Source organism: Jaculus jaculus, chromosome 5 (genome assembly GCF_020740685.1).
Source record: "Jaculus jaculus isolate mJacJac1 chromosome 5, mJacJac1.mat.Y.cur, whole genome shotgun sequence".
Classification (NCBI taxonomy): Eukaryota; Metazoa; Chordata; class Mammalia; order Rodentia; family Dipodidae; genus Jaculus; species Jaculus jaculus.
In genome coordinates this window covers 20,278,805-20,300,882 of record NC_059106.1, presented here as the reverse complement: position 1 = coordinate 20,300,882, position 22,078 = coordinate 20,278,805, and the positions used below count along the sequence as shown (strand labels likewise).

The 22,078-nt window shown below is 39.0% G+C and overlaps 1 protein-coding gene across 1 annotated transcript in view; it reads right to left on the bottom strand.

Moving 5' to 3' along the window:
* LOC101617317 (E3 ubiquitin-protein ligase RNF19B-like) overlaps positions 1-22,078 on the bottom strand; it is a 45,166-nt gene that overhangs the window by 22,464 nt on the left and 624 nt on the right. The window contains exon 2 of the mRNA XM_045149058.1: positions 17,956-18,007. Coding sequence (XP_045004993.1) covers positions 17,956-18,007 — 52 coding nt within the window. The remainder of the gene's footprint in view (positions 1-17,955; positions 18,008-22,078) is intronic.

Below are 22,078 nucleotides of genomic sequence, written 5' to 3'. Positions count from 1 at the left end.
GCCCATGATTATTCTGCTCAAGTTGCTAACAGACTACAGTAAGCATAACTTCTCTGCATATGTTCAGTTGTCATATAAGGTGTGTAAGAAAGATATCTTTCCTTTAAGCAACTCAGATATTTAGAATGGTTCACCATAGAAACTGTTATAGAAGCTGTTATGAAACTGGCACCTAAAATCATGGGACTGTTGTAAAAGCCATAAAAGTAAAATTTTAAAAGAGGTGGCTGTGTGCAAGCAGAAAAACTGTCAATGAGAATTCAAAGCATAAAATCTATGTGATGGAGGGAAAAAAGTATTTGCTAATATTGTGTTGGGATGGTTTAAATCATAGAAAGCCTCTTTATGATACATTCTTATGATTTGAGGCATATAGGTTGGCAAACAGAATGATACTGGAATGTGCATGTGTGCATGTGCTGTGTGTGTATTTCTGTGTGTGCTTTCTCTATGACTGCATTTGAAATGGTTATGCTTAAAAACATCCATCCTTTGCAGACAATAGAGAGGGTTCAGGAATTTTGGAGCTCTTATCTGGTTAGGGGTAGAAGCTTTTCAATCCTAAATAGTAGAAGATAAATTTGTGACATGTTCTGAGAAACAATGTCCAGTCACAGTTCTCCTTAATGGAAAACATAAATTATATGGTAATCCAGAATTCCATGGTCATAATCTCTGAATAAAATTGTAAGTGAACAAACATATATTTTTTTTGGGGGGGGGTTAAAGATACAGCTCTCATACCCAGCTAATGAATTTAAAGTATCTGCCATCAATCTAGGGAATCACATATGTCCAGAAAGTTCTATGCACAAAAATAATAACACATTAGACAATACAAGATAATTTTTCTGTTTGTGTTTTTGTTTTGGTGTTTGGGTGTGTTTTCTACATGTGTGCATGCATATTCATATGCATGTTCATACATATGTGAAGGCCATAGGTCACACATGTGGAGAGTAGAGGTCAAAGTTCTCAATCTCTGTCCACTTTTATTCCTTCAGTCGGGGTCTTGCACTAGACCAGGGGCTCACTGATTACACTACACTAGCTAGTCATTGAGTCATAGTGATCTTTATGTTTTGTTCTCTTCAATGCTGGGATTACACACATACGACCCCCACCTCCACCACATAGGTGCTAGAGATCTGAATTTAGGTATTCATGATTTGTGCAAATTCTTTACTGACTAAGCCATCTCCCCAGACCCCAAACCAACATTTGAAGAGTCTCTCTGTCAAAAACATAGCAGACCTGAACAGAAGATATTTTTTGCCTGATAAGATGGTTAGGAACAGAGTTTGTTCCCAACAAGAAGAATAAGAAATGTTTTCACTTTCTGTCTTTTTCTTTAAGGACATAGTCTCCAGCGCCTAGAAATGGCAGTGAATAGTTCTCCACGGACTCCATCTGTCTCTAGCTACCTCATTAGCAGAGTAACTCACCAGCTTGGTTTTGGACTATGTTAACAAAAACGTCTGTAGAGTGAAAGCTTTAGAAGATTAAAATAAAAATATTTCCAGTAATATTCAGGAACATTTACTGTCCAGTACAATTAAAGATGATTGGACATCTGCAGTATTCATCATAAAAGACTGGAGTTCCCAAGGTTCATGGTTCTTTTGTCATGAACTCACTGTCAGTACAGGGATCACTGGTACTCTTTGTATCATTATGTGGGATTTCAGAATTAGTGGGAAAAAAAAAAAAACTACTCTAGCTATTGCTATGAGTTATTCATTTCTTTATCCCTATCTCTGGAGCTTTGGATTTTCCTTTAGCATCATGAAACTTTGGCAGGTTACCTTAGTACTTTGCAAAAATAATACAGTCTGAATCCACCCACAGTAGCATTCTCACACCTGTACACTAAACTGGGGGTTTTGTGATGCAACCCAATTCAGTCCTAAAATGATTCTTTAACTATTAATTTTGGTTTGGGTGGGGGGCACTTTAAAATGACAGCTCAACACAGTATGGGAACTCTTATAGACTAGTGATTGTTTTGTGTTCCCTATTTTTCTCTATTCTGATTTCGGTTGTAATTTTTCTAACAACAACTGCACTTGATTCTGTGGAAAGCAGATAATCTGTGCTTTTAGCTCTACAGAATCTATACCACAAATGATGCATAGCTTACCACACTTTAACCTAATGTAGACAGAATAGTACCTGAGCTTGGAGGAATGACAAGATAGAACATTTGAGGTGAATATGTATTGCCAGTGGAGGGTAGTATGTCAAATATTTGGTAATCAGAAAATATACCGTGAAAGACTTACAAAACAGACATACTTATGTCTACCATGTTCAAAGTTCCTTTTGGTTGCATTTTTCTATTTGTACCCTTTTATAATTCTATTTTACATTAATTACTGTAGCTTACCTACATATTTGGAAGTCCAGATACTATATTATTTTGCTTTTACTTCAGAAAATGTATCTTGGTAATTTAGATTCTTTTTAATTTGTTTAAAATGTACTTTATTTATTTAACACAGAAAATTAGAAAGAGGCAGATTAAGAGAAAGAGAGAATGGAGTGTCAAGGCCATGAGCCATTGCAAACAAACTCCAGCTGCATTGCCATCTTGTGCTTTTGGCTTATGTAGATACTGGGAAATCAAACCTGGGTCCATAAGCTTTATAGGCAAGTGCCTCAACCACTAAGCCATCTCTTCAGCCCCGTAGATTTATATACATACATACATACATACATACATATGTATACATATATATATGTATGTATGTATGTATGTATGTATGTATGTATGTATATATGTATATACACATATATATGTATATATATATATATATATATATATATATACACACACACATACATATGTGTGTGTGTGTGTGTGTGTGCGCGCGTGCTGTAAATCAAGTTCACGTCTCTGCCATTTTGCTAAACCACTGCTGTTAGGGAATCTGTCTGGTTCTATAGAGTTACAATGCTCTGTTGGACTACACTAAGATCTTTGACCTGTTTAGACAACTGGATATGCTGGACCTAATGGAGCACAGTTGCCATTGCCCTGGTGGACACAGCATCAGCTAAGGGTACTCCTAGGAGAATGGGGAGCTAGACCAAAGCTTTAGGAAGACAAGGAGAAGGGCGACTTAAGCCTAGAACATAGCAGGCTCATCAGGGGAGAGGGCAGTGCTCTCACCCAGAGAGACAAGAGCAGGTTTGAGAAGCCCAGCTCAAGATTCAGATCTGGGATATTTTCTTTGTTTAATAGAGAGTGGCTACATGAGGAAGTCCAGTTACGATGGACAAAGACCAGATTTTCCAGCTATGCCAGTAATCTTTGGTAAGGATCAAGTGCCTGTCCTCTTGGAAGCATGCAAGCTTAATGTGGAGATCTTTCCTGGAGGGTGCAACATCTAAGTTTATGCAAGCTCAGTGACATTTCCTGCTTTTAGTGAAGGAATTAAAAAAAAAAAACACTTTTGGGGTTCTGTCACCCTGACTGCCTAGTCAATTTCTGTCTCCTATCATTTTCCCCCTTCTGAAGAGTTAGCCCTAACTGCCATGTTGGGTTGCTCTGACTTCTTCATACTGAAAGGTGCCTCTGGATGTGGCAGCTGGGATACCCCTCCAGTGGGTCTATTCTACAGGACCCCAAAAGTTTACTGGTGGTCTATACTGCAGGAAGAAACTTATCATTCCCAGATAAAGATATTGGTGTGTGTGGGGGGGGCAGGGGGGAAGTGAGCAGAACAATATCTGTGAATTGAATTTTAGACTTTGTATCCTGTTGATTTGAGACTTTTCTTTCCTATGAAACACATTTTAAAACCATGCATTTGTAAATGCAGATAAAACTTGATAACTGTCCTGGAGATAATAAAACAGAACTAGAAATAGTTTCATTAGTAATGGCAGATTTGAATTACATTTATCTTCTAATAAACATTACCTGATCACATGTTAAATCATAGAATTTTAGCTTGCTGTAAACCCTAGTTAGATCTGGTTGCTGCTTGAGTTTGTTATGTTCATTTTCTGTCTCATAAAAGTCTAAGAATTGTAGTCTAACAAGGCTTTAATGATCTTATACAAGAAAGAAATTGAGGGAGAGAAAAAAAAAACTATAAGCTTCTTGTCATCTTCTCTTTTCCTGTCCAGGGACAATTGGCAAACATGCTGTAGGACAAAGTGTGGATGACACGTGGTTTTAAACATGCTTGCAGTCTGAGTTGAGGCAGAGGGCAACCCATTTCTCAGAATCCAGTTTACCATGAATTTAAGCAGCATGTCACAGTCAACATAATGTACATTACAGTGAGGTAGAGGCAATCCTTAGCAAGTATCTCTAACCACTTATCAAACCTACCAGTCCCTAGGTGACTGGCTTTCAGCCTTTATCTGGCAGACTTTAGGACTCAACTTGTTCTTGGTGAGCCTCTGTTTCAAGTTTACTGCCCAACTAGGACCTTGTTTCAATGGTAGTAATGGTAATGGTAGGAGAGAAGGATACACGGTTGAGGAGTGCTGGGGCCCTTAGCAGGCTTTGGGTCCTGGGATAAGGAGGACAAGAGGGCATAGATGTCTCTTTCTGTTCTAGAGGTGACTGTACTTGTAAGAGGCTTGGAGTCCCTTGCCCTGATGTGGGGGCAGCTAGAAGAGCTGAATCTATATTTCCTTCCTTACATATGTTTGGGTTTTCTCCAAATGAGCAGGAAGAGTCTTAGCATTCTCAGAGGTTGATTCTTAAGAGATTTTCTTAGAGTCTTTCTTGATTCTTTGCCTCAGATTTCTAATGTCTTGTCTCTGCTGTATTCTCTAGTTTAGATCTGTCCAGTAAGTCATGGCTGCAGGGTCACAGCACGTGTCTGGCTGTGGCAGGGGGTCTCTCTGCCATTACCCAGCTGCTGTTTGCCATCTAGCACAGGTTACAGCTTTTCTGTGTTTCTGTACCACACAGCATAGAGTTTTGTATGTGCCTAAGGTGTGGTATGTGGTGTGTGCACAGGAATGAGTGTGTAGAGTGAAAGTTTCTCCCTCACTCAGTTGCCCACCAGGCCAGCCAACTCACAGTGGCTTCAGAGGGCTTACTTTAGGGCCATGCGTATAAATCTGGTGCTCAGTCACTTCCTATTATGAGAGGTGACGGCCCTGTTAGCTGAAATGACCTTAGCCAAACTGCAGGTGGGGGCCCTTTCGGATTCTGAGGCCACATGGCTGTGGAATTGTCGTTTTCTTTCTCATATTTACGCTCAATTACTCAGAGTTTAAACAATTTCCCTATTTAGTTCCAGAAATAATCCTGACAGAGCTAGTTCACTGAGGCCAGAACAAGCTGGTCTTCACGGAAGGAGAGTCATCACCTTGGCATCATGTCAAGGTTCAGAACTCCTCCTGGGCGGGTCAGTCCACCAGGCTCATACAGACTACCCCCCTTGGGGGCCGTCCTACCTGGTCTGGCTGGTCACTGCAATTCTTGTTTCACTCTGCCACTCAGGTTCTCTGGTCCAGGACTCCACAGTCCTCCATTTGGCCGCCTGGAAGGATCCACCTGGAAACCACGTCAGAGGTGTGCTCTTCTGGGTGCCAGGGGCCGCAATAGGCTGCAGAACCTGAGACCAGCAGCCCCTTCAGCCCAACAAGGGGCCTGATGGTCCCTTCTCATCCGGGCCTTCAGGAGCAATGTGGAAATTCCTGGAAAGACTGAGACTCGGGGCCCTTCCAGAAGAGAAAGGAAGATTTACTCATGCTAGTGAAAGGCCAAATATAACTACTATAAGTAGAAAGGCCCAGGCCTGATTTAGATAGAGAACTAGCCAGCTAATATGCTGAACTTTTGCTTCTGTAAACTTTTCTTGCTTAATTGCTGCCTTCCCCCCTAAAATTTCTGAGAAATCTCCATTTCAAGGGCATTCCAGGAACACTCCACTGCAGAGGGCCTCTGGCCTCCCACCTGCTTAGATAAAACTGTCAATTCAAAAGTTGTAAAGTACCACTGTTTGCTTAGCCCATTACAATGGAGATCACCTCATCTGCCTGGAGTGTTCCTGCCCCCAACTTTGCCCACCAAAAACCAAACCAATCAGAACTGTTTAAATCAATCTATCATGTATCTATCCCCCACTTCTTTGTTCAAATTCCTATATGAACCCATTCCCCCAAAAGAAAGGGGCTCTCTCCCACTCCCGCCGTGTCGGCCTGTGTGGATTGAGTCCCTGCTTGGGCTTGACAATAAAGAATCCCGCTGTCATTGCATTGACTCGGCTTTCTCGGTTTACTGGGTGACTCCCGAGGACCCCAAATTCATCTGGGGGTCTTGGTACTTCACTAGCAGGCTGTGGTAGTTTGAATAGAAGACCACCAAAATATTCTGTATTTTCTTTAGCTTGTAGTTTGCATAAGCAGCCATCTGGCTGGAGGTGGTGTCACTGAGCAGATCTTAAGGTGTGGTGGTGGTTTTAAGATTCCAATGTAAAGATATGCAAAGTGTGCCTAGCTGGAATTCTTAGACTGTGTAGTGTGGCTTTTGGCTTGTGGCTTGTACTTCTCTCTCTGCTTGGTCCTGTGAAGGCAGGCGTGCTTCCTCTGCCATTATGGTACTTCCCCTGGAGCTGTAGGCTTGGATTAATATCCCTTCCTCCATAACTGTGTCTGGTCTGGAAGTTCATTTCAACGAATCTGAAGCTGCCTGCTACACAGGCTGATGCCAGGATCATTTTATAAAGGCACCAGCCCTGAGCTTATGTTTGTAAGGGAACATATACAAAAGCATGTAAGTGTTAGTTAAGCAAGCAGGTTACAAAAGATTACAAAAAGGTAACAGTGGCAAACAAAGATTACAATAGGGTATATGAGGTAATTAGAAGTAAAAAAAAATAAGTGAGGGAACACTCCCTGTTTATCCTTCCTCATTCTTTCCTTATCTCATCTTGGGGGTTTCCACTGATCAAGCTTTTTTGCATATTTCTACCATCAGAACAGTTGCAAAGAACCTTATACAATTTCTTTACTAAAAGATGATATTTTCCACATTTAATCAATTAAAACAGCATTAGATATTTATATTACTGAATTATTACAATCCAGTTGCATAAAGAATATAAAATTGGAGGTATAAATAAGCATAACTAATAAATTTTTATCAAAATTAAAATGATAGTTCTGGGTAAATGGCTCAGGCTATTAAGAACACTTGTCACTTAACCATGAGGCCCTGAGTGGAACCTGTAATCCTCTAGTTCAATTCCCAGAGCTCATGTCAGTGGCTGGGCACAGCTGCACACATCTACATCTCTAGTCCACAGGGGATGGAGGCTGGAGAATGTTGGGACTTGATCAAAAATGGCAGCTCTAGGGCTGGAGAGATGGCTTAGTGGTTAAGCACTTGCCTGTGAAGTCTAAGGACTCCGGTTCGAGGCTCGATTCCCCAGGACCCACGTTAGCCAGATGCACAAGGGGTGCTTGCATCTGAACTTCGTTTGCAGTGGCTGGAGGCCCTGGTGCACTCTCTCTCTCTCTCTCTCTCTCTCTCTCTCTCTCTCTGTCTCTCTGTTTCTTTCTCTCTCTCTTTCTCTCTCTGACTCTATCTCTGTCTGTCTGTCTGCCTCTCTCTGTGTCTTTCTCAAATAAATAAATAAAAATGAACAAAACATATTTTAAAAAAATGGCAGCTCTAGCTTGAGGAAGAAACTCTGTGTGGATGAGCAGGAGAGAAGGGCATCCACTGAAATTCTATTCTGGCCTTTGCATACAAGCACGTAGTGTGCTGATATGCACACATGCACATGCACCACACAAAACACACCACACATCATATCCCAAAGCCCATATACTCAATACACAAACAAACGTAAATAGTACAGAATAGAATATTTCTGGTGCATGTCTCTGGAGTGAGTTTGACAAGTGCATATTGTCTGTCTCTTCTGTCTCTCTCTCAAATAATAAATAAAAACATTTTTTTTTAATAAAGAAATCCTATGATTCTGAGCTGGTCCCTAGTTCCAGATATGGGTTCCATTCCACTTAGTTAATCTCTTATCCAACCAGAATGCTATTGATTATTCAACAAACCTGTGTGCTATCATTACACAGGTGTGTACATCTTGTCAGGCTGCTTGCTTCTGAGTAGCTTGAACCTCTGTTTGCTCACACCATTACTGATCACTTCCCCCAGTAGCTCATGTAACATTTTCCATCACTAGATGTGCTGTCTGTAGACTGGCTCTCTTCCAGATTCTACTCAGGTCTCTTGGTATCCTGTGTCAGCAGCTCATGGTGTCTTCAACAATAGGGCCTTACCTTTTACTTCAAACAGGGAATCAAATGTTTTCAAATAAGTCTGTCTTGTTTTAGGGACTTGTAGGTCTCCACAATCAGCAGCTCACTGTAGGCAGCAAACATTTCTGACTTCGGAGAATCTGTTTTTCTTTCTCAGAAGGTAGCGAGACTTAGGGAGATAAACCATCCCTCACACTTCAGTCAAGGCCCAGGTGAAACCACAGAGGAACTGGGGAGATGAAAATGAATGTTGCTTCCATGGTGAGTCTAACAATCAGTGCCAGGGGAAGGAGACAGATGGTGAGGATACTCAACACATACCAAAACAATAATCCAAAGACTCCTAAGAGCTCACCACTGAAGTATACTCAAAACTCACCCACCACAGCTCAGGGAATTTTTTTTGGGGGGGTGCAGAAGATAGTAATAGCCACAGGTTGGCACATTGCCCTCCCTCACCAGTATCTCACTGCTGCTCCCACAATGTGCAACCAAGAGCCCCATGGTGAATACCAGAACCCTCACTGAGGAGTGCCCTTAGCAGGATGGGAGCATGACCAAGGGAAAAGATGGTACCAACACATGATGTATCCATACTATGTATGTCTGCAATAGATAAATAAGTGTATACACACACACACACACACACACACACACACACACACACACACACACACACAGTAGGAAAACAAGCTAAGTGTGAAAAAAATCAGAAGACCATATAGTTTTTAATGGGAATTAAAACTTAGCAATATGCTTAATGATTTCAGTACAGTATTGGAAAGAGGGTCATTTCTCATTGGATATAGTTGGCTTCACTTTTTGAGGGAGTGGGAGGACACTCTTTTATGTCTTAATCATTTTGAGTGAGTAGAACTGTGTAGAAAAATAGTTTACATGAATGAATGAGATTATATATAGTCCCTGGTTCATATGTTTGAACATTTGGTCTCTAGCTGGTTGAACTATTTACAAAGGTTGTGCAACCTTTCATGAAGAGGAGTCTTCCTGGAGGAACTTGGTCACTGGTAGTGGGCTTTGTGATTTTATAACTTTCTTCACATCCTTCTCTCTCTTCTTGACTATGGATGGACCAGTAACTGTCTAACTTCCTGCTTCTGCTGCTATACTTTTCTCACCATGGTGGACAATATACACAGGAACTGTATGAAACAAAGCCTTCTTTCCTTCAGATCCTAGTTGTCAGGAATTTGGTCCCAGCAATGAGTAAAGAAAGGAATGCACCCTTAAAGTTCACCTGACATTTCAACTGTATGATGTGTGAAAATATACTCATATGTTACAGTCAGTTCCTCAATCCAGGGACAAACATCTGACAGGACACAGATTATGGGAGGAAGAGGTTTATTTCAGGCTCACAAATCTTGGGAAAACTCCATCAGTGGTGGAAGAAGCTGCGTCTTCCATAGATCCAGTAAGAGAGAAATAACAACAAAAGAGATTTGATTCAGTGATTAAATGATTTGAAGACAACTGCTTAGTTTCTCTGCAATTCCTGAATTTCTTCTTATGGTAACAATTGTGTCAATAAAGCTCTTGGAATTAGGTTATCATTGTCATTACAAAGGCCATGAAACAGTCTGGTTGTACTAACATGAGTAGAAAGACTATAGCAAGTGGTAAGCATTCCTGTGGTGGTTTGATTCAGGTGTCCTCCAAAACTTAGGTGTTCTAAATGCTAGGTTCGCATCTGATGGGGATTTGGGAATTAATGCCTCCTGGAAGTGGTGTATTGTTGGGGACGGGCTTATGGGTCTTAAAGCCAGTTTCCCCATGCCAGTGTTTGGCACACTCTCCTGTTCCTGTTCTCCACCTGATATTGGCCAGGGGTAATGTCCAATAACTGATCATGCCATCATTTTCCCTGTCATCATGGAGCTTCACCCTCTATCCTGTAAGCCAAAATACCCCCCCCCAGCTGTTCTTTATTGAATAATTTCTACCAGCAGTGTGAACCTGACTGCAACAATTCCCTCTTTCACATTATTTGGAGAATTGGATAAGAGTCTCCGAAGCTCACTGGCAACAGAAAATTGTATTAACATAACATATCTGTATCAATTACAATATATCCCCAAGGAATATTTTCTGATTTGATATCTAGGCTATTTTATCAAGGAAGAAACATCTGTAAATTTGGCATTCAACACATCTGCCACACTTATCATGCACAAATATACTTAGGAGAAATTAAATAAGGATAACAATGAGATTAAGTTGTCATTGAAATTGGTGAAATTTGGATCTAATAAAAGCCATTATTTATAATATAGTTCAAGCATGAATGACTATAGTAAATTCAAAAATCAATAAAAAATTAGTCAGCCACAAGGAATTCTTCTAATATTCATACCATTAAATTTTTATGAAATAGATGGAAAACTTATAAAAGCGAAGACTAAGAGACATTATCAGTACAGCTTTCTCATGCCTTTAAATATAAATCATGTAGAAAACATGTGAATGGATAATGGGTAAATATATAAGGGTCTTCGCAAAATAATTTATTTTTTAAAATTTTTTGTTTATTTTTATTTATTTATTTGAGAGCGACAGAGAGAGAAAGAGGCAGAGAGAGAGAATGGGCATGCCAGTGGCCTCCAGCCACTGCAAATAAACTCCAGACGCGTGTGTCCCCTTGTGCCTGTGGCTAACATGGGTCCTGGGGAAACAAGCCTTGAACCTGGGTCCTTAGGGTTCACAGGTAAGTACTTAACCACTAAGCCATCTCTCCAGCCCTATTTTTAAATTTTTAATTGGCTTGTTTATAAAGAGAGAGGATGGGAGGGAGAGAGGGGAGAGAGAGAGAGAGAGAGAGAGAGGGAGAGAGAGAGAGGGAGAATGGGCATTTCAGGGCTTCTAGCTGCTGAAAACGAACTAAAACAAATGCATGTGCCACTTTGTGTATCTGAATTTACATGAGTACTGGAGAACTGAATCTGGGTCTTCAGACATTGCAGTCAAGGGCCTTAACCACAGAGTCATCTCTCCATCCTAACATAATATATTTTGGAGCCTTTCAAACATTTATAAAGTAGCCTATTATGCTGTTACACCTATCAAAAATTTTTTAAATAGAAACAATACAAATCAAGTAACTGAACACAAATAATGAATGCACAAAGAATCAAATTAAAACACTTGAAAATGTTAATGCAATACCTAAAGAAAGTATAATAAACTAATAATGTATAAAATGGGCTTAAATTTGAAAAAAAAATACTATTTGTTTGAAATTAGTAATTTCCCATTTCAATTTTGAAAGCAAGATGTCATCAAACTGAGTTATGCTAACTAATGTAGCAATAGGCAACACTCCATAGATAAATATGACACAATTATCTTGAGAGGAAAATAAGCATGTTTTTGTTTGATTGCTTTCTGCTGATGGTTTGGACTTAGCAATGCTTAGAACAGGTCTGCATAACTGGACATGACTCTGGCTTCCTTGACTTATTGATGAATCGCTGAAAGAAAGACGTCTCATGTGAAGAAAAGGAATCACATGCTGCTTCTGTGTTTCCATGATCCCAGGGTTATAATTTCTGCTGTCAATCTATAACTAGCAAGAAGAATTACACAGAACATGTGTGAGAAGATGGCTTGGCAGATAAAGAGTTTGCTACACAAAAATGATGACTGGAGCTCAGATCGCTGGTATGCACTGAGATGCCAAGAAAACATGTTTGCTGTTTGAAATCCCAGTGCACGAGAGATGGAGACAAGGAGTCGCCAGAGCAAACAAGCTAGTTTGAGTGAGAGACCCTGACTCAAGAAATACATTGTAAGGCAAGGAATAAGGAACATAACTGATGCCAACCACTGGTCTCCACACACATGTACCCTTGCATATGTACACGCATATACACACCATACACACATACAACAAGAGTTATTCAGTTATACAAAAGTAGCATACTCATATAACCTCCAGGCTTGTGACCTGAAAGTAGCATCACCATCTCTTCCTTCTGTTAAGTGACAAGCTCACTTTTTTGTTGAGTGATATGTGACAAGAGCTCAGCTAAAGACTAGCAGGAAGATTGTTGCAAACACATGCATGGGCACTTTCACATAGATCCAAAATCAAAATAATTTGTGGATATTCCAGAGCTATTTAATGCTCTTGTTTGACTTATTAAACCCAGGCAATGAAGAACTACCTTTGACTCCTTTGGGGTTTACATTGGAGAATTGGGTAACCATCAAGCTAAATTTTGAGATAGATTGCTTTGGGTTAAAAAGTTGGCATCTTTAAAAAAGACTATTGAAGATACAGCATATCATTCTAAAACTAAAGTTGGGTAATGACATATAATAGTTTGTTAGTAATAGAGGATACACTTAAGTTTTCAAATGTGTTAACACTAAGGTGTTATGCTATCAGACAAACACATGGGTAAAGAAATGGAATAACATAAACATCCAATCTAAAACAAAACAAATAACAGCTTAGGATATGGAGGGAATATTAATTTGTGGTGCTAAGCATGTAATGGTTTGTTTTTCTTTCGAAGATCTTTGGTGAAGCTGTCAGCTTTTTGTCAATGTGTACCGGGACAAGATTTGTGTCTTTTTAATTGGGAGACTTGAGTCTGAGGATCAGTTCTTAAGTGTTTTACTGTTCTGTCGATCTTTAAAAGTATGCTGTAAAGCCCTTTGTATCAGTGATTAGAGAATGTGTTTCTATGATAGTGTTTGTAAGAAATCACCTCTAGCTTTTAGATATTACATTTAGATTGGAAAATGCTTAGGGCATAAGGCTTATACTAGATGACACAGCGGAGGGTATTGCAACATAATGTAGGATTTGATCATGCCTACAAGATGACAGTGTGTAGGACTGAGTGATGCTCCTATTCACATGGTGAGTGTTGCTAAGCAGAGTTGAAAATCAAAGAATTGAAAAAAATCCGATATAAATGCATCAAATTGAAAGACATAAACTTATGCTAGAATAGCTTACATTTTTTTCTGCAAGTTTGCTTAACTTTCATAATTCAAATTTTGTTTTATTTTGTAATTTAGTTACTTTACCTAAATACTTATAATGTAATGAATAATGGCGTGAGTTTTGGAGTTTTCGTTGAACAAATTCATACATGAACCACCATACTTAACTTTAGACTCCACTTACTACTTTTAAAAGTCATACAGTGAATAATAACAATGCTTTTCCTTGTTATTTCTAAGATGAGTATTTTTATATCAGTTGAAAAATTTCAAAGTATCCAGTGTAATTTGGATGTATTTCTGATATAAATATGCTATGTTTTAAAGTATATGAAGTATATGTAGAATCTCTAAGTTGTGAAGAATACATTTATGAACTAGGTGTCTAGTATGGTAAAGAAATGACTGGGGTTCAAAACATAAACAAACCCTGAATATTTGTAACTGTTGGGTTTCTTATATAATTCATTATCTGAGACTCCTGACTGAGATTCTCCTGAAGCTCCTGCCCAAATCAACCATTAAGGATGCAAAGACCGTATAAATGCAATAGAACTCATGCCAAACTTTTAGATTATGACCAAGGGCCTATCTTCTTAAAATTTGGATTGAGATCCTATATGAAGTTGTTATGTGGGTGGGTTGAATGGGTGTTATAAGATTTGGCAACAGTCAATGGGCTTTGAAACACGCAACAAATGGAAGTTAATTCATTATCAAATATGGAAACAAATCAAAGATGCTTCTTCTCGTGCTTATCTGAGTTGCAGCCTTGGTCCTGAATGTGCAGCATGGACATTTTGCATGGTATATGCCATCCCACAATAGAAGGGAAATGAATGCTGCCTGAAACATGGCTCAGATTTAAACTATTGCATATATTTGCTATGCAAAGTTGTCCATTTTTAAACAATCACCATTATTAAATAGCAGAAAACAATGCCTTGATATTTTCCTTAACAAGTACAAGCAAATATATCACTGGATTGGATTGTGTTAGAATGTTTAACTTTTTTAAATTGCTATTTTAGGTTTTATTTAACTTTTATTAAAAAATCATTCTATGAACTTTTGCTTTGTATTAGGTCAGAATTTCCAACAACTTCTAAACTAGACCTAAACATATTTCTCCCACTTTATATTATGTTTTATGCAAAATAGTATCCTTAGCCTTGAATGTAAGCTAAGAATATTTATCAACTTTGAAGAACATTGAAAATATCTATGTCCTGCAGAATTTAATATTCAGCCAATATTTAATTTTTCATGTCAAAACAAATGGGCATATCTATCTCATTAATGTAAGACTATTTGGTCTTGTACAAATGGAGAAATAATTTGTGTGACAAATAGTTTTGAAATATAGTTCTTCATGATTTATTATCAGTAAATATTTGATTTAAATACTATTGTATAGCCTATATACCCAGGATCAGGTAAAAATTTCCTGTGAAGGGCACCCTGAGATAAAACAAAATTTATCCATCGAAGGCTGTTGGTTGGATTAGATGTAAGACTTATGAGTTATTGGGATTTTTTTTATCAATTTTTATTAACATCTTCCATGATTATAAAAAAAATCCCATGGTAATACCCTCCCTTCCCCGAGTTATCAGGAATTTTTTATATCAGTTTTTTTCTTTATTAGTTATGAACATACTCAGTGTGTAAATAGCACATGTGGAATTTTAATAAAATATTTATTTGGCCCTTGTGCTGATGATTCTACTTTTTAATAATATTTTTATTTTTATTTATTTATTTGAGAGAGAGGGAGGGGGAGAGATTGGGCACATCCAGGTTTCTAGCCACTGCTAACAAACTCCAGATTCATGTCCCACCATGTGCATCTGGTTTATGTGGGGACTGGGGAAATGAACTTGGGTCCTTAGGCTTTGCATGCAAGTGCCTTAACCAATAAACCATCTCTCCAGTCCTGATGATTATAGTCTTTTTAAAATTCTTACACAAACATCAGTAACAAAATGAAGAGGAAAACACAAATGTGCAGCTCTTTGAGAAACACAGGGAAACCACAGATTTTCATGTGGACATATCTCATAAGCCTGTGGACATTGGCATGTTTTCATGGGAAGATGAAAACTCCTGGTCTGGGACTAGTGAATAAAGGACTTAGCTTCAGCATATGCCAGGACTGAAGCAGATGGGAAGGAACAGCTCAGGAGGTATTTCTTCACCCTGCCCTGTTATGTGCCTTTCACTTGGGCTCCTGCTGACCTGCACTGTCTCCTGCAAATTGTAAAATTCCCCTCTGACAGGCAGGTGAAGTATTCTCCTATTTTGCAATCACACTGAGGTTTATTAGTTTCCCATAATATTGAAAAGTGTCACACGGACAAGTGTGACATGGGTCAACTTAACAGAAAGTAATATGTGATTCTTCCTGCTAATAAATTGAGATTAGGATCTTAAGTAAATAAGCTAAAGATGTTGGGCATCTTGGTACATGCCTCTAATCCCAGCACTATTGAGGAAGAGGTAGAATGTTTGCTGTGAGTTCGATGCTGGCCTGGGATACAGTAGACCCTATCTTGACACCCCCTCTGCCCCCAAAAATCTAAGAAGGTAAATTTCCAAGGAAAGACTGACACCTTTCCATGTTTATCTAATTTTGTTTTAATTGACAATTTTAATACTTGTATACAATGCAATTTAATTATATCCCCTCCCCTCTTCTCTTCCACTTAACTATTTTCCAATAATCTCTTTTCTACTTGATGGCTTTTTTTTTTTTTTTTTTTGTATACTTCCATCCTCCATGTTGTGATGTTGATGAGCTCAATATTGTGGGGATCATGACAGTGACCATGAGGTCATGACGTAATGGACACCAAGGCAGTAGAGAGTGTTCCAAACTACTTCATCCATGATAAAGCTCTTACATTCTTTTTCTCCCCTTTTTTGAAATAGTTCATGAGCCATTGAAGGGTGGGATGAAGATGTCTCATTTAGCATTCAATCACCACTTATGCTTAGCATTATTTTGAGATGCCTGGCAGTCTTTGTTGTCTATAAAGGTGAAAGTAGCAGAAGAAGAACATAAATACAACTCTTGGGCATATGCCCTATGACTCTTCACCTTGCTGTAGAGATCTTCATGCTAACTACTGCCCTTTGCACAAAAGCTAGGAAATGGAACCAGACCAGAAGCCCATCAACTGAAGAATGGATAACAAAAATGTGGCACATATTCACAAATTGAAATCATAACATTTTTTTTTTTAAGGAAAAAGGACGGATCCTGAAAATTTTATATTAAGTGAGGTACCTCAGAATCAGAAAGACAAATGCTATTTGCTCTTCCCACATGCAGGTCCTAGATTCAAATATTTAGATTTACATGTAAGGTAGAGTAAGAGTTAGCAGAAGCCAAAAGGCTAGAAAGGAGCTATGGGCTGTATAGGGGCTTAAAAAGAGTGCACAATTGCTGAGCATGGTGGTTTATGCCTTTAATCCCAGCGCTGAGGAGGCAAACGTAGCAGGATCACTGTGAGTTTGACGCTACCCTGAGACTACATAGTGAATTCCAGGTCAGCCTGGACTACAGGAGTGAAACCCTACCTCAAAATCAAAAACAAAACAAAACCAAAAAAAAAAAGAAGAAGAGGGCACAATATATATACAAACAGAGGGAATGAATATTTGGACTGGAAAGGCTAAAGTGTGATCATGGTAGGGGGATGGAGGAGAAGGAGAATTGGTGGACGGTTAACTAAAACTAAGGATGTGATTGAAAAGCCATAGGGAAACAAACTTGATTGTTAACTACTTAAAATATACAACTAATGGCTGGAGAGATGGCTTAACAGTTAAGTGCTTGCTTGTGAAGCCTAAGGACCCCAGTTCGAGGCTCAATTCCCCAGGACCCACATTACCCAGATGCACAAGGGGGCGCATGCATCTGGAGTTTGTGTGCAGTGGCTGGAGGCCCTGGCGTGCTTTCTCTCTCTCTCTCTTTCTCTCTCTCTCTCTCTCCCCCTCTTTTTCTCTGTCGCTCTCAAGTAAATAAATTCATTAATTAAATATATATAATTAAGAACAGCCAAAAGCTTCTTAGAGAGGTGGATAATGCTGCTCACAGAAGCCATAAGCTGTTACAGGAAGCCCCCGCGCTGGGAACGAAATGCCTTCCAATGCTTTGGCTTCTGCTTTTGGCCACAGAGGCCCTGAAGGCCTTCAAAACAATTTAGGCCGTTGTCATGGGTCTTGGTTACCCACCAGAACTGCATGATGAGACCCTATTGTTGAAGACTCCAAAGCAGCAGTTGGAGAATACTCTAGAAATCAAGCTTGAATGAATACGGAATCTTCTTTCCTCCTGGCTAGCTCTGGTAATGCTAGAAAGGACTAAGCAGCTTTTGGGGACGGAAAAAAGTCATGGAAAGGCATACCCAAATATGGATCTACCCTATGTGCTTCGCAAGTGACCAGCCAGGCTAGAAGTATCCAAAAGCACAAGATGGGCATGACTGTAATGGGGGTAACCAAGTGCTTGCTCTCTGAGTGGATGGGTGACCCATTCCTTAGATGGGAACTCATAGCCCCTATGGAAAACCTAGACCAAAACTGATTGCTGTAAAGGTCACAGCCCCTAGCGGGAAAGCCAGTACTCTGAGTCCACTGATTTCTAAGGTGGGGAAGTTCACAATAAAGAAAAGGCTCGGAGAGAAGGTGGTTTCCTGCAGGCCACTAACAGTCTGCACTTACCTTTGCATAACAACATTTTGGTCTTATTATAGTAATGATGTTTGTTTTGGTACTGAAAAGAAAAAGAAAAAGTAACAGATAACACCAAGAGACACTTAAATGAACAACAAAAATTTACAAAAAAAAATTGAAAGGCGTAATGCAAGAAAATATCAGATGTAACAAATGGATGGATATTACTGGAGGAAGGGAAGGATGGGGGGTGTACGTTTTGAGAGTGCTGCAGCTTGTCTAGGCTTGTATGAGCTAAGCTTAGGACACTCAATAGTTGCTTAAATTCCCCAAATGAGTGGCTTTTCAAAGAATGACTGGTGGAGACACTGTAGAAGGCAAAATTAAAGGAGGGTTTATTAGAAAAGAAAGCAAAAGCAAAGCCAAAAAGCTCTCAAGCTGGGAGGGTTGCTGAGTGCAGGTAGCCATTGTGACTTAGACAGAATGGGAGTTATATCCTTGTGGATGTAAATCAGGTGTGTCAGTGTGGGTTGGACTCATTACTTTGACTGCATATGAGGGCTTCTGATAGGCTGACGATACTTTTGATAGTTTTCAGGGTACAGATTAGGTATCCACCCTGGGCCCACTGGAGTGGTTACTTTGAGTGTTTTGTGGCTCTCTGATAGGCTGACAAGTTAAACAAAGAGTTGGTCATGGGCCAATGGCTTCCTGGAGAGTTAACATGAATCAGGACGGTTTAGATTTCAGTTCTCAGTTCTCGATTCTGTTATCTGAAAAACACGGTGTTCATAAGCTATTTTACTTCTAATTCTTTTTTATTTTTTATTTTTTTGTAGCCAGTGAATACAGTCAAGTTGGCACCATTGTTAGCCTCCTCCCTTTCCTCCCCCTCCACAGGGACCCTCCTTGTTGGGGTATATGGGACGTGTATTGTGGGGTTAGTCTTTAGTTTTGGGTAGAAGCAAATGTCTCTGTATGTCATGACCCAATGTGTGGCTCTGACATTCTTTCTGCCCCCTCTTCCACAAGTTTCCCTGAGCCATGTTGGGTTCATATTAGGTCTGCTTCCATGTTGAGATCTTCTTTATAATGTAGAGTACCCCTTTTAGATAGGAAATTTTTATCCCTCCCCTGATCTACCAATTCAAAAAGTACTGACTGGTACAAAGAATGTTGCTCAATAAAGCTGGTTAATTGAATTACTAAGGGAGAAAAAGTAACAGCTATAAGTCAAATTAAGGGCAAGTAAGTTGAGAAGGAATCTCAGGAAACACCTTATCAAATTAAGACTCATAGATAAATTCAAGAATGGGTCCTAAGAGTTACCTTTAGAGTCTCCAACTTATATGATCTTGAGTTGTGAATAGAAAAATATTCATCCTAAATAACATATAAAAGAAAGAAAATGCAATGATATTATTTATTAAAAAATAAGGTAGGCTGAGGAGGTGGGTTAGTGGTTAAATGTGCTTGCTTGCAAAGCCTTCTGGTCTCAGTTTGGCCTTGGCTTGATACCCTAGTACTCACATAAAACCAGATGCACAAAGTGGCTCATGAGTCCGGAGTTCATTTGCACTGACAAGCATTCCTGGCACACCCTTACGCACACAATCTCTTTTTCTCCATTCAAGTAAATAAATAAATAAAGTTATCAAGGGCTTGGTCAGATAGATTAATGGACAGTCCTTGCCATATAGATTTGGCAACCTGATTTCAGATATCCTAATCCCACATAAAGCCCGGAACAGTACTCGTGTGAGTGTCTGCTGTCCCAGTATATGTACAGATAGGAAGTGGAGCGAGGAGAATCCCAAAAAGCCTGTGGGTCAGTTTGGTTTAACTGCACAGCAGCAATAAGAGACCTCCCCACCTCAAACAAGGTGGGAGGCAAAGACCAGCATCCACTCATGAATTCTGACCTTCACATGCATGCCTGCACTTACATACATAAACACACACACATCATACACATACAGGTGAAAAGATATTTTTAAACACTCTCAGTGTCAACAATGTTGGTTTATTTCTAGTCATACATTAATATAACAGTGTCAAATGTTCAGAGAAGTAGAAAGTCTTCAGGGAATAACAGAGGAAATCCAAAACACAACTAAGCCCAGAACGTGTTATTTAGGTTAATATAATATTTAACAGTTCTTTGTCTGTCCCAGTTGTAGATGACACCCTCACATATTCAGAATATCCTCTGTGGGGTATGGGATTAATGACAATAGGAATTTCACACACTGGACAGTGATGATATAGTGACAGAATATGAAATGATAGTGAATGAAGAGATGGGGTCTGGATGATGAAGGAAAGGTGAAAAAGAACAGGCTTTGATATTTGATCTTATATTTTTATTTTGGTTATTGTTTAATATCACATCTGCCCTTAGAGTATATTTTTAAGTCATTTGGGAAGAGCAAACTAAAAATTTAGCATCCTCTTTTCCATGGACGACAAATGTATACCTTGTTCTCTGCACATGCGAGTGTGAATCTCTGTCTCTGTTATTAACAGATTGTATTATTTACTGTGTTATATTCACAGAGAAATTGAGTAGGTAGTGAGAAAATTTTGGTGTTTACCTTACTAATAACTTATTCTATTATTAAAATCATATATTTCAATATCTGTTAAAATTCATGAAGTAAATAATGATATATAATAATTAAAGCACATAGATTTCCTAAGTTTTCATAGTTTTGCATAATGCTCATTTTTCTGTTCTAACATGGTATCCAGAATATCATATTGCATTATCACATTCCCTTTGGCTCCTTTTGGATGGGAGAGCTCCTCATGTTTTGTTTTTGTTTGTTTTGAAGATTATGGCAGTACTGAAGAGGTGCATTTCAGAATGCCCCTCCCTTAAAAATTGTTTGCTTACTTCTGATTACACCTGGGAGAAGTGCTTTGAGAAGAAGCCTTCAGGGATAATGCAGAATTTATACAATATCTCACCAAGGGTACATACTATCAACATGGTTGTGACTAGAAGCATTTATTTACTTGGAACATCTGGTTGAAGTAGCATTTACCAGGGTTCTCCGTTGTCTTGTTATATTTTTTCTTACCTTATAGACTACATTCTTTGGGAGAATGAATTTTGTGGCATATAAAATAGACAGGAGAGTTAATGTAAATAAGTTTTGGACCTGAGCCACAGGACTATGAATGATGGAACACAAAAATGCTACCTGTATGAGGAGTTAAGACAGCAAAGAATAGAGTAAAAGAAACACCCTAGGATAAAAAATGGCAGGCCATTTTAAAATTGACTGGAGTTTCTATATGGGAATCTATATAATTTTCAGTACTTACAGCATGAATTTTGAGCCATGGTAAAAGAAATATCTTAAGAAAATTACAATAAATGACACTTTTTTTTAAAAGTAAATAAGCTCTAAATGGAGGTAAGTTTAGAATGAAAGGCAATTGCAATATTTCTGAAATGAGAGTATTTTACTCCAACAAAATAGTTTTCTATTTTTTTTTCCTTTATGCATGTGATTCCAAAGTGAATTAAGAATATTGAGAATAAGCCAATAGAAGATGTTTTCCTAAATAAGGAACAGCACACGTTATGCGCAGGGTACACCCAAGACAAAGGGAAAGGACAGGCAATGTGTCCTAACAAGTGCAGGACAGAAACTTTGGAACAAAGGGAATAATGTAATTCTAAGGAGGTGTAAAATACAGGGCGCAAGGCCCCATGTCACGTTAGGTAGCTCCAGACCTTCTTCATTAGAATGTGGTCGCAGAATAAGTTTGAGTATATCAATTACTAGGCTGGACAGTTTTCATGGTTATGCAGTATTTGAGAACTTGAGGGTCCCCAACTCATGAACACCAACTTTTACTTTTTTTTTTAATCTATTGTATGAAAGAATTGAGAAAACAAAGGTTAATTATTAATTGTGAAGTTGAAAGACTCAGGCCAGAGGAGTTCCTTTTCAGTCTGGAAAGAGGGAGGGGAGATAGAAAAGATCTCCTTGTCAGACAAATCTCCCTAGAAAAACCTCAGATGCTCACCCCCCCCCCCCCACACACACACACACGCACACGGGAGGCAAGCCATAAAAGCTCAAGCGAGAAACTTCAGGAGTAACTCCTACACCGCGTGAAAAGTGGAGCGTGGGTGCCCAAGACCTTTCCCTTTACA